Source organism: Rosa chinensis, chromosome 3, assembly GCF_002994745.2.
Source record: "Rosa chinensis cultivar Old Blush chromosome 3, RchiOBHm-V2, whole genome shotgun sequence".
Taxonomy (NCBI): domain Eukaryota; kingdom Viridiplantae; phylum Streptophyta; class Magnoliopsida; order Rosales; family Rosaceae; genus Rosa; species Rosa chinensis.
The window spans coordinates 3,267,944-3,282,779 of record NC_037090.1 but is presented as its reverse complement, the minus strand read 5'-3'; the positions used below and the strand labels follow the sequence as shown (position 1 = coordinate 3,282,779).

General features: G+C 39.8%; 1 protein-coding gene and 1 long non-coding RNA gene across 2 annotated transcripts; one reads left to right on the top strand and one right to left on the bottom strand.

Moving 5' to 3' along the window:
• The first annotated feature begins 1,894 nt into the window (after positions 1–1,894).
• Positions 1,895–3,130, top strand: LOC112192593 (aspartic proteinase nepenthesin-1). The gene has a single exon (XM_024332391.1). The coding sequence runs from the start codon at positions 1,895–1,897 to the stop codon at positions 3,128–3,130; it is 1,236 nt and encodes a 411-aa protein (XP_024188159.1).
• Positions 3,131–12,707: 9,577 nt separating this feature from the next.
• On the bottom strand, positions 12,708–14,105 carry LOC112193346. Its single transcript, XR_002933881.2, has 2 exons — positions 13,708–14,105; positions 12,708–13,002 (listed from the first exon to the last, which is right to left on the bottom strand). It is a non-coding gene; the product is annotated as an uncharacterized LOC112193346 (long non-coding RNA).
• Between the last annotated feature and the right edge of the window lie 731 nt (positions 14,106–14,836).

Genomic DNA, 14,836 nt, shown 5'->3' with positions numbered 1-14,836 from the left:
CTTCCATTAACCACTATATTGGACTGATCGATACTTGGAGATCAGATCTCAACCTCATCAACGTTTGTTTTTACAAAATCTGGATCACCCTTTAGGTATGATTTAGTACGTTTTCTCAAAGATACATATATACATACCTCATGAATGTGATCCAAAATTCAAAAGTTATTCAAAATGGCCAAACTCCTACCATAGTGAGGTACAGAGTTCCTAGTAATTTGTTCATCACAATGACAAATGTGAGGTTCAAATTGAAGTTTTTACCTAACTCATGTTGTGGTCAAAATGAGTTAGGTAAAAGTAATAGTGTAGCCAAAAATAGTAAGCTAACTAGCTGTAAAAGATTTTTTTTTCTTTTACTTGTGTGGTTCATTCTGCCAAGCAAATAACAGCTGTTTACTAGCTTTTTGAAACAGAAGGAAGCAGATACGAACAACCAGAGTGCAAGTACTAGTACTACGACTTCAAGAAGCAAAAAGAATATGAAAAATAATTTAAGCCTGGAAACCGTAAACACCGATAGATCTATGGGAGAAAAAATTGTAATTAAGAGGGAAGATATTCTCTATTTGGTAAGGTAATGATAAATATGACGTAAATGCATGGTAGTACATTTCACTATTATCATAGCTAATAGCCTATTATTAGTAATAGGTAGTAGATTTTCTCACCCAATCTCCCCCCCCCCCCCCCCCCCCCCCCAAGTCTAAACATGTCATGTGAATTGGGTATTATCTTTTTAGTGACAAATTAACTATACGAAGATAAAAGTATTCCTCAACAAAACATAAGGATCATAGAGTTAACAGCGCATATATAAACACATTTCGAGGGTCAACAATGGTCATTTGCTTCTGGTTTTAAGATTTCAATTACACATGTGAGCCGAGAGGCTATCGGAAGCCACCCTCATAAAACCTTGGCCCGTTGCCTAGGACAAACCGTAGCATTTTGAAATATTGCTTGCACAGGGATTAATAGTTTGTAAAAGACAATTGATCATATTTGAATTGGGTGGCACAGTGACTTTGTAGTAGTGCTAGCTACTACAAAAATGGTAAGCGGAAGGAACCAGAAACCATTACTTTTGTCGTCCATTCTTCCAAGCAAACAGCTGTTTATTAGCCTGTAGAAACCATTAGTAGCATCATATATAAGACTAGTACTTGTACCACAACTTCAATGAGCAAAGGAAAAAAAAAAATGTAAGCTTAGACACCTTAAATTGAGGCAATTAATAAGATGTAAATTAATTGAGTAGTGGTCAGTGGTGGAAAGTCCTCATTGTATGAAAATTGTTCCTACTTTATGAGCATTGATCGATAATTTCTTCTCCAAGCAACCAGCTAGGCTAGTGTTAGCTAGTACAACTTTAACAAGCCCAAAAAAAAAAAAAAAAAGCTTAGAAGGCATGAAAAATTGAATCTGTGGGAGAAAAAAGTTTTAGAGGAAGATTATTGAAAAAAAGTTGTGAGAAGCAGATGTTCTAGATCTTTCTGGTAACGTAATTAATAAAATGTAATATACACTCAATTAAAAATTATTTCATATATCTGCATAGATTATCAAGTGGCCATTACAATTGATGAGAAGGTCATGTCAAAGGTAGATATTGATGAAGCCGTTTCCATCCCATCTCTGAACTCCAAGGTGTGTTTGTCACTTTGTCTTGTACACATGAATGTTTAAGGTTTTGATACAAACTAGCTAGCTAGAACCATCTAGCAGCCAACTACCCACTGAGTTATGTGTCAAAGCAAAATGCATGTACGTACACTTGATCTTGATCTCCCACACGTGCCAATACAGGTGCCAATGCTATTGAACGCCTATATAAACTCCTTTTGGTCTTCCACGTACAAGCACAGCAATACACCAGAGAAAACCAAATACCATGCCTACCCACTATACCATTGTCATCATCACCATTCTCCTTGCAGCAACTGCTGCTCAAGGAGATGGAGATGGTTTCTCCTTCAAAATATCGCCCAGCCGCATGTTCAACCCCAATGTCAGCCATCTTCTCACCGTTTCCAAAATCCGTTTTTCTAAAACCTCCGACACATACATAAATGGAACCCCATCCAGCCTGTTCTATGTGAAAGTTGACGTCGGCAGTCCTCCCTTCCCAGTTACCCTTGCCTTGGACACGATCAGCCCCCTCACATGGCTCCAGCCGGCCGAGTGTGAGGTTTGCTTCCCACTGTCATTTCCGTTTGATCCCATAAACTCAACCACTTTCTACCCACTACATTCAAACAGCAACATTTGTTCTCCATCCATTGCCTACCCTAGTTCCGGTGGCGTTTGCATGTATGACGCAGCAGACACGCTTGGCACCAAAGGTTACTTTGGTGTTGACTACTTCGGTCGGAATCAGATTGCTTTTGGGCTTGGGGTGAATAACACAGTGGTGTTCGACACCGGCCGTAAAGGGGATGATCTCATTGCCGGCACCTTTGGCCTGGGAAAGGGCCATCCTTCCAGCATAATAAATCAGCTCAACTACAGCCGCTTTGCTTGGTGCTTACCAGAAAAGTTGCGGGTGCAGGATCCGGACCACCCTCCTACCCTTGATTTGGGGGGTGATGCCTTCATCAACGATACTGTCCCAGGTCGTCACACAACGCCGTTAGCCATCGACACCAGCTATAATTACATCAACTTGACGTTCATAAGACTCAATGGAGAAATTGTGTACATGGCAGTAAACCCTTCTCGGCCAAAAGCGACATACGTCATCCTTGACGCTGGGTTTCCCCTGACGATGTTGGTCAACGAGGCTTTCTACAGTCTCCAGGGCGGTGTAATCAGGTATTTCGCCAAAATCTACGGCTGGAAGCCTATTAACAAAACCAAGTCTGGATACGACTTGTGTTTTGATCTGCCAAACAATATGTCCAGTGGTGACATTGTCTTCCCCAGAGTTGAGGCGGAGTTCCTCGGCGGAGCCGTCTTCGAGCTCAAAAGATCTTTTGTGACCGTGGAAGAGGTGCGCGAGGTTTGCATGACTCTCATCTTGCTGGATCCTGAAGGTCCCAACATTGTTGGTGCTGAGCAGCAAATGGGTTTTCGTTTCATGATTGACTATGCTCAGTCTAGCCTAACCTTCGCCCCAAATATGTGCTAGATCCATTAGGATCAATCAATTAATAAATTGGAGAACTTGTTCTGATTTGGATCGTCTTTTTTTTCTTTTTCTTTTTTTGTGAGGTTGATTTGTTCTTTCTTTGTTTCAAAAATATGCATGATTAGTTGGATTGGCTGCATAGATACTGCTAGTAGCACTCACAAGTCACAACATCAATTGGCAAAGCATATATAGGAATTAATCATATAAGGATATGATAAACTAGAATGAGGCAAGCTAGAGGTTGGAAATCCACATTGAAGAGCAACATGACCATGAGCTGTAGGCAAAAGCCCAAAATTGATGATGTATCATATGCAATCGTTGCAGTGAATTGAGACAAAGACCAAGGCTTAGTTGTGCTTTAATTCCAACTCAAATTCTGCAAATAATGCAAGCATGCACCTTACTTCCCCCATTCCAATATCAATTTTCCGTCTGATAATTTGTCTAGTATGATCGACCATATTCAATAGGTGTTAGCGTGAGTCATGGTTTGATATTAGGAATAGAATATTTTGTAATTATTTCGTAGTATAGAATATATTGTACTTACCTGTTATATTCTTGTAATCCTCTTTATATACCTCCACTGTGAGATGAATAAAATATCAGACAATTCATTCTCTAAGTCTCGTCTTGTTTAACTTGGTATCAGAGCAAAGATCCGAAAAGGACTTTGTCTCTTTCTTTTAGCTTTTTCTCAATCCGAGGAAAATAATTGGGTTAAAAGCCAATTTTTGGTCAGGCTCTGAAACGACGTCCTCTTCATCTTGCTCGCTCGTTCCTCCTGTTCGCTCGGCTTCGTCTTCAGCCAAGAGACCGCCGGTGCTCATCTCCTTCTGTCTAGGTGACTTCGTCGTTCATCCAAGGGCGACCGTCCAACCACATCTTCATAGTAAAAGATCGGCGATCTCTTCACATCAACCATCAGTTGCTCACCTGCCAAGACCAGCGATCTCATCAATAGCGATCGCCTTCGTCTTCAGCCCAGAATCTCCAAGCCGCTTCCCAGTCGCAGTCGTCGCCTTGCCCAGACCAGACCCAGCAAGTTACTTTGGGCACCCACCCAAAGATCGATTCTCCAGATCCGTTTTTTCCAGATCGTGATCCTCTTCTTCTCCGCGTTCTGTTCGTCAGCCCTCACACCGGCGTGCCCAGACAACCCACCTCCGGTCATCTGCTCTAATCTCTGGCCTAGAACAGCAGTAAGCAAATCTCAACCTAGTCGACTCAACTCGGTCAACTCGACCCAGTCGACTCAACTCGGTCAACTCGACCCAGTCGACTCAACCCGGTCAACTCCAACAGGTTTCAAAAAAAAAAAAAAAAAGGAAAAGAAGAATCTGTTATTATTTTTTGGAGTTATTTTCTGTTCTTATTTCCGCTGCATACTTTGGAATTTGTGTGTTTGTTGCTATTGTACTATTGCAATGGGTGGTGATGACAGTCAAAGTTCTAAGGCCAATGAGGTGCAGAAGGTTGAGGTCTCTGTCAAGAGCTCAGAAGGTGGTTCTTTCGGGGGTACCAAACTTACTGGTACCAATTTCCGAACATGGAAGAAGATTATGTCAGTTTATCTCCGTGGAATCCACAAAATGGGGCATGTGACTGGAACAATCAAGGTTCCTAGGGAAGATGATGTGAAGGCCTATGCTAAGTGGGAAGATGATGATGGGTTTGTAATGTCAATTCTATTTCGAGCCATGACTGATGATGTGCTACAGATGGTGGAAGAATGTGAAACTGCTGAGGCGATATGGAAGACATTGGGGGATTTGTATACCAACGAGTCTGATTTTATACAGGTTCATGAATTGATGTGTAAAGCTGCTAATAGGCAACAGAATGGGCAACCAGTAGCTGTGTATTTCACCAAGCTGAAGAATGTATGGGCTGAAATTGATCAGAAGCGTCCTTGCAAGATCAAGAATCAGGAAGATCTTGTGTGGTACCAGAAGGAGAAAGAGCTAGAAAGGGTTCATGTATTCCTGAGAGGGCTTGATGAGAAGCATAGCAGTGCCAAGGGAGAATTGCTCAGAATGACAGACCCGCCTAGTTTGACCACGGTTTTTACATACATCCGCAAGGATGAGTCTCAGCAGGAGAGTGTCAAACATGCACAGGTTGAAGTATCTAGCCTAGCCATTCAGGCCAAGTCACCGGCACCGTTCCTCCATCAGCAGAGTTCAGCCCCACTTCTTCAGCAAGGTTTCCCCCAAGGCTTCACCAACCGCACTCGTCCTCAATGTTCTTATTGCAACGACCTTGGGCATGTTCGGGAGACTTGTTGGAAGTTGAACCCACACCTTAAACCTAAAAAGCAAGGCTATCGTCCTAAGGCGAAAGCAGCAGCTGTTCAATTGGTCCAAGAACCAGACTTCTATGGCGTGGTTGGCTAAGATCATCATACAGCAGGGGGAGTTACTCCTACAGCCTCTATAGCTGGTCGAGGTAAAATTGGTATGGCTTTAAAGGTTTCTCACTTTGTCGGTTCTGATACATGGATTATTGATTCTGGTGCCTCTGACCATATGACTTATGATAAATCATATTTTACTGAGTTGTCTTCCCCACCAGTGTCCTATGTCACCAATGTCAATGGTGAGGCTTTTCCTGTGTTAGGGTCAGGGTCCGTGCGTATTACTCCCACTTTAGAACTTCATAATGTGTTATATGTGCCTGACTTATCTCATCACTTGATCTCTGTTCCACAGTTGAATACTGAATCTAAATGCTCCGTAACCTTTTATCCTATGTATGTGATTTTTCAGGATCTTCTCACCAGGGAGTTAATCGGTCGGGGGTATCTGAGGGGCAGATTGTTCCATCTGGATCAGACATACGCAGGGGAGAAACCAGGAGCACCGTCTCGCGCCGCTTTGACTTTGAATTCTGATAAGCTAAGTGAAATTTGGTTGTGGCATCGCCGTTTAGGGCATCCATCTTTTAGTCTTATGAGAAAAACCATGCCTACTCTGTTTATTGGTGTGGATGAGTCTGTTTTACATTGTGAAACATGTGTCTTGGCCAAAAGTCATCGTGCTACTTATTCTCCTAGTATTTCTAATAAAAGTGCTATTCCTTTTGAGTTGATTCATTCTGATGTTTGGGGACCTTCTAGAGAACCCACTGTGTCTGGTATGAGATATTTTGTGTTGTTTATTGATGATTGTACGAGATTGTCATGGGTTGCTCTTCTTAAAACCAAAGATGAAGTCTTTCCAGCTTTTCAAACTTTTCGTACTCTTGTTCAAACACAATACCATAGCACCATTAAAATCCTTCGTTCTGACAATGGAGGAGAATATGTTAATCATGTTTTCCAAGCGTTTTTCAAAGCCCATGGGATTGTTCACCAAACCACATGTCCACAAACACTAGAGCAAAATGGAGTGTCTGAAAGGAAAAACCGTCATTTACTTGATATGGCTCGTGCCCTTCTCTTTAGTGCTCATATGCCTAAGTATCTTTGGGGCGATGCTATTCATGCTTCCTCCCATCTTATCAATCGTCTTCCATCTAGTGTCCTTCATGGAAAAATCCCATTTGAGGTACTTGCCTCTCATGTTTCCTTCCCTTCATTTCATAATCTGCCAGCTCGTGTCTTTGGTTGTGTTGTTTTTGTCCATATTCCTAAAAATCAGCGGTCTAAGTTGGATGCCCGAACGCTCAAGTGTGTGTTTGTGGGTTACGGAGGTTATCAGAAAGGGTACAAGTGCTATCATCCACCAACCAGAAAGTACTATGTCACTATGGATGTTACTTTCTTTGAAGACATGAGTTATTTTTCCTCCTCAGATACAGCTCTTCAGGGGGAGAATTCATTTTTTGAAGAGCTCTATCATGGAGAGGGGGAGGAATCAGAAAGTGGAGAAGAAGTCGCACAGGCAGGAGGTATTTTGACGGATCCAGTTGAGAGCATTGACTCATCACTTCCAGAAGCAGAAGCTCCAGACATCCAGACACCAGTTTCAATCATTGAACATGCAGTTGAAGACACAGCTGCCCCTACTGCCATCACTTCTACCCCTGACCCACAACTTCCTGGTGCTGAAGATCACTCATTTGAGGTATGTCCACCCACTAGTACTGACAATAGTGAGTCTAATGTTGAGCAATATGTGTTACCCAATAGGACCACTCGAGGTCAATCAGCCAAAAGATATGAACCTACTCTTACTGCCAAGTAAAAATACCCAGTAGCCAATTATATGTCCACTAGGAGGTTGTCTAAGTCATATGAATCATTTGTGAATCAAATATCTGCTGTATCAGTACCTAACAGAGTGCAGGATGCATTGGGGGATCCAAAGTGGAGGAAGGCAATGGATGAAGAAATGGAGGCGTTGCAGAAGAACAATACTTGGCAACTTGTGATTCCACCACAAGGCAAGAAGGCTGTAGGCTGTCGTTGGGTGTTTACTGTGAAACATAATGCAGATGGATCAGTGAATCGATACAAAGCACGCCTTGTAGCAAAGGGGTTTACTCAGACATATGGTATTGACTATGATGAAACATTTGCTCCTGTTGCCAAGATGAACACTATTCGGGTTCTACTATCGTTTGCTGCTAGTTTAAACTGGCCACTCCGACAGTTTGATGTCAAGAATGCATTTCTTCATGGAGAGTTAGCCGAGGAAGTATACATGAGCCTTCCACCTGGATATATAGTTGCTTCTCCTGGTGATTTTGTATGCAAATTGAGAAAGTCTCTCTATGGTCTCAAACAATCGCCTCGTGCTTGGTTTGGGAGATTTTCACAGTTCATGAGGAAGGTTGGTTACAAACAGAGCAACTCAGATCATACCTTGTTTCTCAAGCATCAACAAGGGAAGGTAACAGCTCTAATTATTTATGTGGATGATATGGTAATCACTGGCAATGATACTGTTGAGATTGATAGACTGCAGAGACAGCTAGCCTCTGAGTTCGAGATGAAGGACTTGGGTGAACTTAAGTACTTCTTAGGAATTGAGGTAGCCAGGGGGAGAGAAGGAATCTACCTGTGCCAGAGGAAGTACGTTCTTGACTTGCTAACAGAGACAGGTTTGTTGGATTGCAAACCTATTGATACTCCTATTGAGCAGAATCATTGTTTAGCTGAGTATCCAGATCAGGTACCTACTGATCGAGCTCGCTATCAGAGGTTAGTTGGGCGCTTGATTTATTTGGCTCATACTAGACCAGATGTTGCATATGCAGTGAGTGTGGTGAGTCAGTTCATGCATAACCCGAGTGAAAGTCACATGGATGCTGTTATGAGAATTTTAAAGTACCTGAAGTCAGCTCCGGGAAGGGGAGTATTGTTTTCTGGACACAACAACATCCTTGAGGTTTGTGGCTTTAGAGATGCAGATTGGGCTGGAAATATTACAGATAGGAGGTCAACATCAGGTTACTTTACCTTTGTGGGAGGTAATTTGGTTACATGGAAGAGTAAGAAACAGAAAGTTGTGGCACGATTTAGTGCTGAGGCCGAGTATAGAGGTATGGCTCACGGAGTGTGTGAATTGCTGTGGCTGAGAAATCTGGTACGTGATTTGGGTTTCAAACTCAAAGTACTATGCAGTTGTATTGTGACAACAAGGCAGCCATTGACATATCACAGAATCCAGTACAACATGATCGTACTAAGCATGTGGAGGTTGATCGTCATTTTATAAAGGAGAAGCTAGATGCCAAAATTATTAGCTTTCCTTTTGTTCCGACGGAAGAGCAACTTGCAGATATACTTACCAAAGGAGTTTCTAGGAAGGCATTTTATGACTCATTAAGCAAGTTGGGCATGGTTGATGTGTATGCGCCAACTTGAGGGGGAGTGTTAGCGTGAGTCATGGTTTGATATTAGGAATAGAATATTTTGTAATTATTTCGTAGTATAGAATATATTGTACTTACCTGTTATATTCTTGTAATCCTCTTTATATACCTCCACTGTGAGATGAATAAAATATCAGACAATTCATTCTCTAAGTCTCGTCTTGTTTAACTAGGAATACCGAAGACCAGCAAGAATCAAAATTTTAACACCTTGATCTGACATTCGAACACCAACAGCTGCTAATTGGTCATTAACAGTTTTGAAGAGTAACAGGCATTTTTCTATTGAATCTGAGCCCTTTTGAATGTTTTGCATTGTAATCTTTTATTGTATAACATGAGACTCTGAAATTGAACCATATCTTTGCTTGAGAGTGGCCATACCTCCTTTGAAGTTTGACATCCAATCACTAGAGTAAGTACATCAGCAGAAACCATATTTGTGATTATTGACTGAAGATAGAGAGCAATCATCTATTCATCTTCAATGAGAAACTAAGATCGCCAAGGATAAGAACCATGAACTAATTTTACTAACCTTGAAGATAATGTCAAATATGATAATTGGTTTCATTTGTCGAACGGAAACAGCAGTGCAGGCTTGATTTGGAAACGACATTGATGAAAAGCTTGAAGATTGAATCTTGAGAAAGTGTTGCTACTAAAAACTGGTATGAACAAATCTTCAAGACGAAACTTGAATCTTGGAAAGGAGCTGCTAGACATGAAGATAAGGAAGACGAAAACAAGCTGGTATTGATATTGGTTTTTCTTATGGCAATTGTAAAATTGCTGATCTAGATTGAATGGAAACTATGGCTCTTATACTAAATCCCTGCTGCCACTGATTTCAAACTCTCCAAATGCTTGATACGTGGTCTTCATCTTAACAATTCTGCCTGATCATATTATTTGAATTCGAAAGTTTGACTAGATCATATTATCTATCTCTAACTATACGTCGTCTTACTTGTTACTTAAGTAAACTAACATAGTAGCGTACCAAGAACCTATAACATTACAGGAGCCATCAAAGAAACCAGATAGTCTAGGTCCAGGCGAACCACCAGGACCACCATGTCCCATCGTTTGTCAGTAGCTTTCCACAAACACCTTCGATCTTCAAAATCAGCAGCCTCACCACAACCACAACAATCAAACTAAAATTAACATGACCAAAGGCTATATATACTGCAGCCAAAAATATTCGAATGGGAGTTACTTGATTTGTCTATATCTCTAATATTACATGATATGCATGCTTTACAGCCAATAATTAGCGAAGGAAAACAAAAGAGAAAAGGCCAATTGAATACAGGTATTTATGTTATTATATACATTATGCAAAGCTCGAGAGTGTCTCCAACCCTAAAGAGCTTGTCACACTGGCATTCGGTAGAGAAATAACCAACACTTTTTTTTTTTTTTTCCTGATACAAACATAACTAACAATTTTGACCAACCAAAGTTTGATTCCCTCGTGTTCTAGCCATCAATCCCTAGCCTATTTCCTCATTTCCTGCTTTGGTTATTGTTCTTATTTTTTTATTTTTAAAATGTTGGTCTATCTGCACAAATCTGAATTTTCTTTTCATGTGGTAGTTAAAATTCTTTTGGAGGAGTCGAGGGCCACTTTCATATAGTTTGTCTTGGACCTCGAAAATGCTTATATATAAGAGTGAAATAGATTACAATGCAAAATTATATTGGAACTTTCATATCTGGAACGCAAAATATTGGCATCTAAAAAACAATGCAAAATGATATCTGTATTCCATTGTTTTGAATCCAAAGCAAAAAAGATCAAACATAAATTATGAAATCAATCACCCAAACTCAATCTTTTTTATAAAAGTCTATCAAATGCCTGACGCCTAGATGGTGGTCCCAGACAACGGTAACATAATTTGCAGTAGAGGCCGGTGAAGAGTCATTCTTGGCTTTGACAACCAGTTCATAATAGATGCCTGCATTAACTTGATATCTGCCCTCGACCACACTTTCAAATACGAGGTTTGTTTTAGCTTCCTCGTTGTGTTCAGAGACCGCGAACTTTGCAGTGTCTACCACCATTGGGTCGCTAGTGCTGTTTATAGGCTTCCAAACAACAATACGATCGGCAACAACAAGAGGAACAAGAAGAGCAAGCAACGCGAGGAGCACATGAGGGCGCATCATGGTTCGTGCGTATTGGAGAGTATTGACCTACTTCAATGGCTTGAGTCTAAAACTTGCCCAAGAGAATATTGGTGCACTGTTTATATAGGGGTTTGATATTCATTGCTCCAAGCAATTCCGTTCATTTCTTTAAAAAGAGAATTAATGATGGATTTCGTATATTAATTTTGTTTTTTCACATTTATGGGTTTTCTTTAAAGAGAATCGGGAATACACTAATATAGGATTACTTAGCTTTTTCATAAAGCTCTCCATTTTGGAATCTGGAAATTAAATATGTGATTTTGTTAATATGGGAAGAATATATTGATGGGGAAAAAATAAATATATAGTCAAAGCGATCGCAATAAATATATTGATGATAACCTAGCCGTTAAAGTAAATAGTCAAACTGCTACAATCTTAACAGTCTTTTTCTTTCAAAACATTGTAAACATTTATTTCAAATTAATATTGTTTATAACATTACTTTTTTTAGACGAAAATGCCATCCTTTAATAGTTTAGCAAACAGTCTAAAGGATTATCAGAAAAAAACCATTCATTTAGTGGACACTACGTACTGTAATATACCCTCCCACAAGTATAATACAAACAGCATACCCCTAGTACACTCATTTTTTTTACTAAGCTCAAAACAAGAAAGGGGAAAAACTAGACCTTCGAAAACGAAATTTTTAACAACGAAGCTTTTATTTTCTATGTCGATCTTCTCACTCAAAAAAAGAGGGAAAAACTAGGCCCATCATCTTTAGAAAATAATAATAATAATAAATAAAGACCCCAAACTAAAATAAAAAATAAAACAACCCTAAGACCCTTGTTCCAATCGAAGGCCCAAAGGGCCCAATTAGACCAGGTCCTAAATTGAACATTAACTTGGACGCTGTCGCTCACACTCATCAGAATCATAACTGAAAATTGTTTATAACATTACTTGAATACGGTCATTCAAAAGAATAAAGGTGGACTTTAGCCGTTTGAAGGTGGACTTTTTGCAAACAAAGGGCGAAGCAATTTAAAATATATGTGCTAAAGATTTTTTAAGGTTGGTTCGGTCGGGGTTTTGATGCCTTTCCTCAGCAAGTACACATGAAATTTATTTATAAATATTTGAAAACTAATCACCACCAATGCTCATGATAGCATAGCATAGATCACCCTGAATCTTACACACGAAAACAGTAGAGATGATTGAGGTAGAGAACAAAGTACCTTTAGCCAACTTACAACAGAATGTAGGATATAACATAGTTCAAAAAATACGAACTTTAAATTGGCATATATAGCGATGTGGAGTTTGTGATGTGTTTTTACCAACCGAAGTTTGATTCTCTCTTGTGTTCTAGACATTTTACTATTCATATTTTCTCACTTCTTGTTTCGATCATCAAGGAAAATTAACTCCATCACTGTTATTTTTCTTTTGAAAAAAGTTGGTCTATATGCACAAATACTATTCAGTATTTCTGTTCAGTCTTATCCCTATGGTACTTAGAATCATTTCTTTTCGGAAGTCTAAGTGCTACTTTCTATAGCTTGTGAAGCTCAAAAATGCTTAGCAGATAAGTATATTAAAGTAAACAATGGAAATAATCAACAGTACGTTCTTTTAACAGTTTACGAGCTAGCAGTGAACTTGAAATATCTTATATAATAGTTGACGAGCTAGCACAGTTCTTTTAACATAGTAAATACATAGGTAAGAATTGATAATAACAGGAGCAAGTCGTCCAAATATATTAGTCACCAAACTGCCCGGCAATCTATGGACGTGGCGGTCCAGGTGGGCCTAAGGGGGGGCCAGGAGGCCCTCCTGGGCCACCAAAGCAGTCCCCCAGCAACCAGCAGCAACAGAAGAAACTCAAACTGCAAAAGAATCCGATCAACAAAAAACAGATCAGTCCAGACATGTTTGCTTCATATGATTGTATCCCAAGTTCCTAACCATAATATATAACTGCTCAAAATGCAGAAATTCTTAAAAAGTATAGAATTAGCAAATACAAATAATCAACCAATCAACTAGAGAGACACAGATTAGCAGACCTGAAAGGAAAAGATTAAAGATATATACATTAATACATAAACTAGTACTTAAAAAAGTACTAGTGATAAAAATCATGCAGCAAGGTTCTCATTGGCGAAAATGACCAATACAAACGAAGTTCAAAATAGCCAGGAATGAAAGACAAGGGTACTTCAAAATGATTCCCTGATGAATTTTTCTTTGCCCACGTACTTATGAATCATACTATAGGTATTTCTTTCAAATTACGCCACATGCATTGTCATATTATAGGCACATGCATTGCAGACCTTACTAATCTAGCTGATCCAGCAGTACACTACAGGAGTATAACAGTGATTTTAATGACCAGAGGAAACTAGTTACAATAGTAACTATCCCATCTCTTCCAGACCACAAAAAAAAAACTATTCCATCTCTTGTGAGGGAAATTGAATAGAAGGAGATGAACTAGATTCAATTAAATCTTCCATCAAGGAAAAACAATTAATTCATAATTAAAAACGCACAAAAGCAAAGTAGTTATAGTGAATATAGTTGCATACCAAGCACCTATAGCATCACAGAAGCCACCAAAGAAACCGGGTAGTCCAGGTCCAGGCGGACCGATAGGGCCAGGCGGACCAGGCGGCGGAGCAGGGCCCCAACCAGGCGGACCTCCAGGGCCAGGCGGCCCTCCAGGCCCTCCAGGTCCTCCAGGTCTCATTGTCGTCGTTAGTTGCTTTCCAGAAGCGCCTTCTCCAAAACCAGCAGCCTCACCACAACCACAACCACCACACCAATAACATGACCAAAGACTCTATATATACAGCTTGCTGTATGAATGTACTGGAAACTTATACAAGTCTCTAGAATTGTTTAGCCTAGAAGCAAAACTGTAAGTCCAACTCTTACATTTTAAGATTACAAAAACTAGCTAGTTTTCCACACCGGAGCATATATCCCTATATAGCTTTAACACCTTCACTTTCTTTTCTTTTTGAACCAACACTTTCAAACTTACCATTCCTTCTCCAGCTACAATTCAAAGCTGTACGTGGAAACTAGAAAGTGGCTAAAAGCCTAAAACAATGACTAGGACTGTTAGTTTCTTTATTGAAGGGATCAAGGAGGTGTTGATGATGTTGATGGTGCCAAACTAATGAGGGCCTGCCACCTATTTGCCATGGAGTACATGATGACATTATAAGAGTAGTTGTACTACTATATCGAAATTTTCTGATAATCACTAGTATGGCTCACGTATAATTCCATGATAGAGTAGAGAAGAAGTAGTAGGTTAAGCTAATTCCGTGCCAAGAGATTGCCACCAGCCCCAGTCAGAATACCAGCTAGTCATGCAGGGATCCAATACATATATATATATATATATATATATATATATATATATATATATATATACACACACAAGTGAAGATTTCTTTCTGCAACGCTTATTATGTTTTGGATTTGTTTGTAATGAGTCTCCTTTGCTCGATTTGTACACAAGATAACCAACTTCTCGATATCGGTTATCTTTATATTTGCATAAAATGGAAAATACGTTGAATGACTTATGCCACCGAGTGTTATTTGTACCTAAAGGTGCTTCCTCCAATGAAAAATAAATGAAAACAAGTTGACCTGGGGTACAATTTAATTTGTAATTAAAAGCACTTTCTCAAATGAAAATTA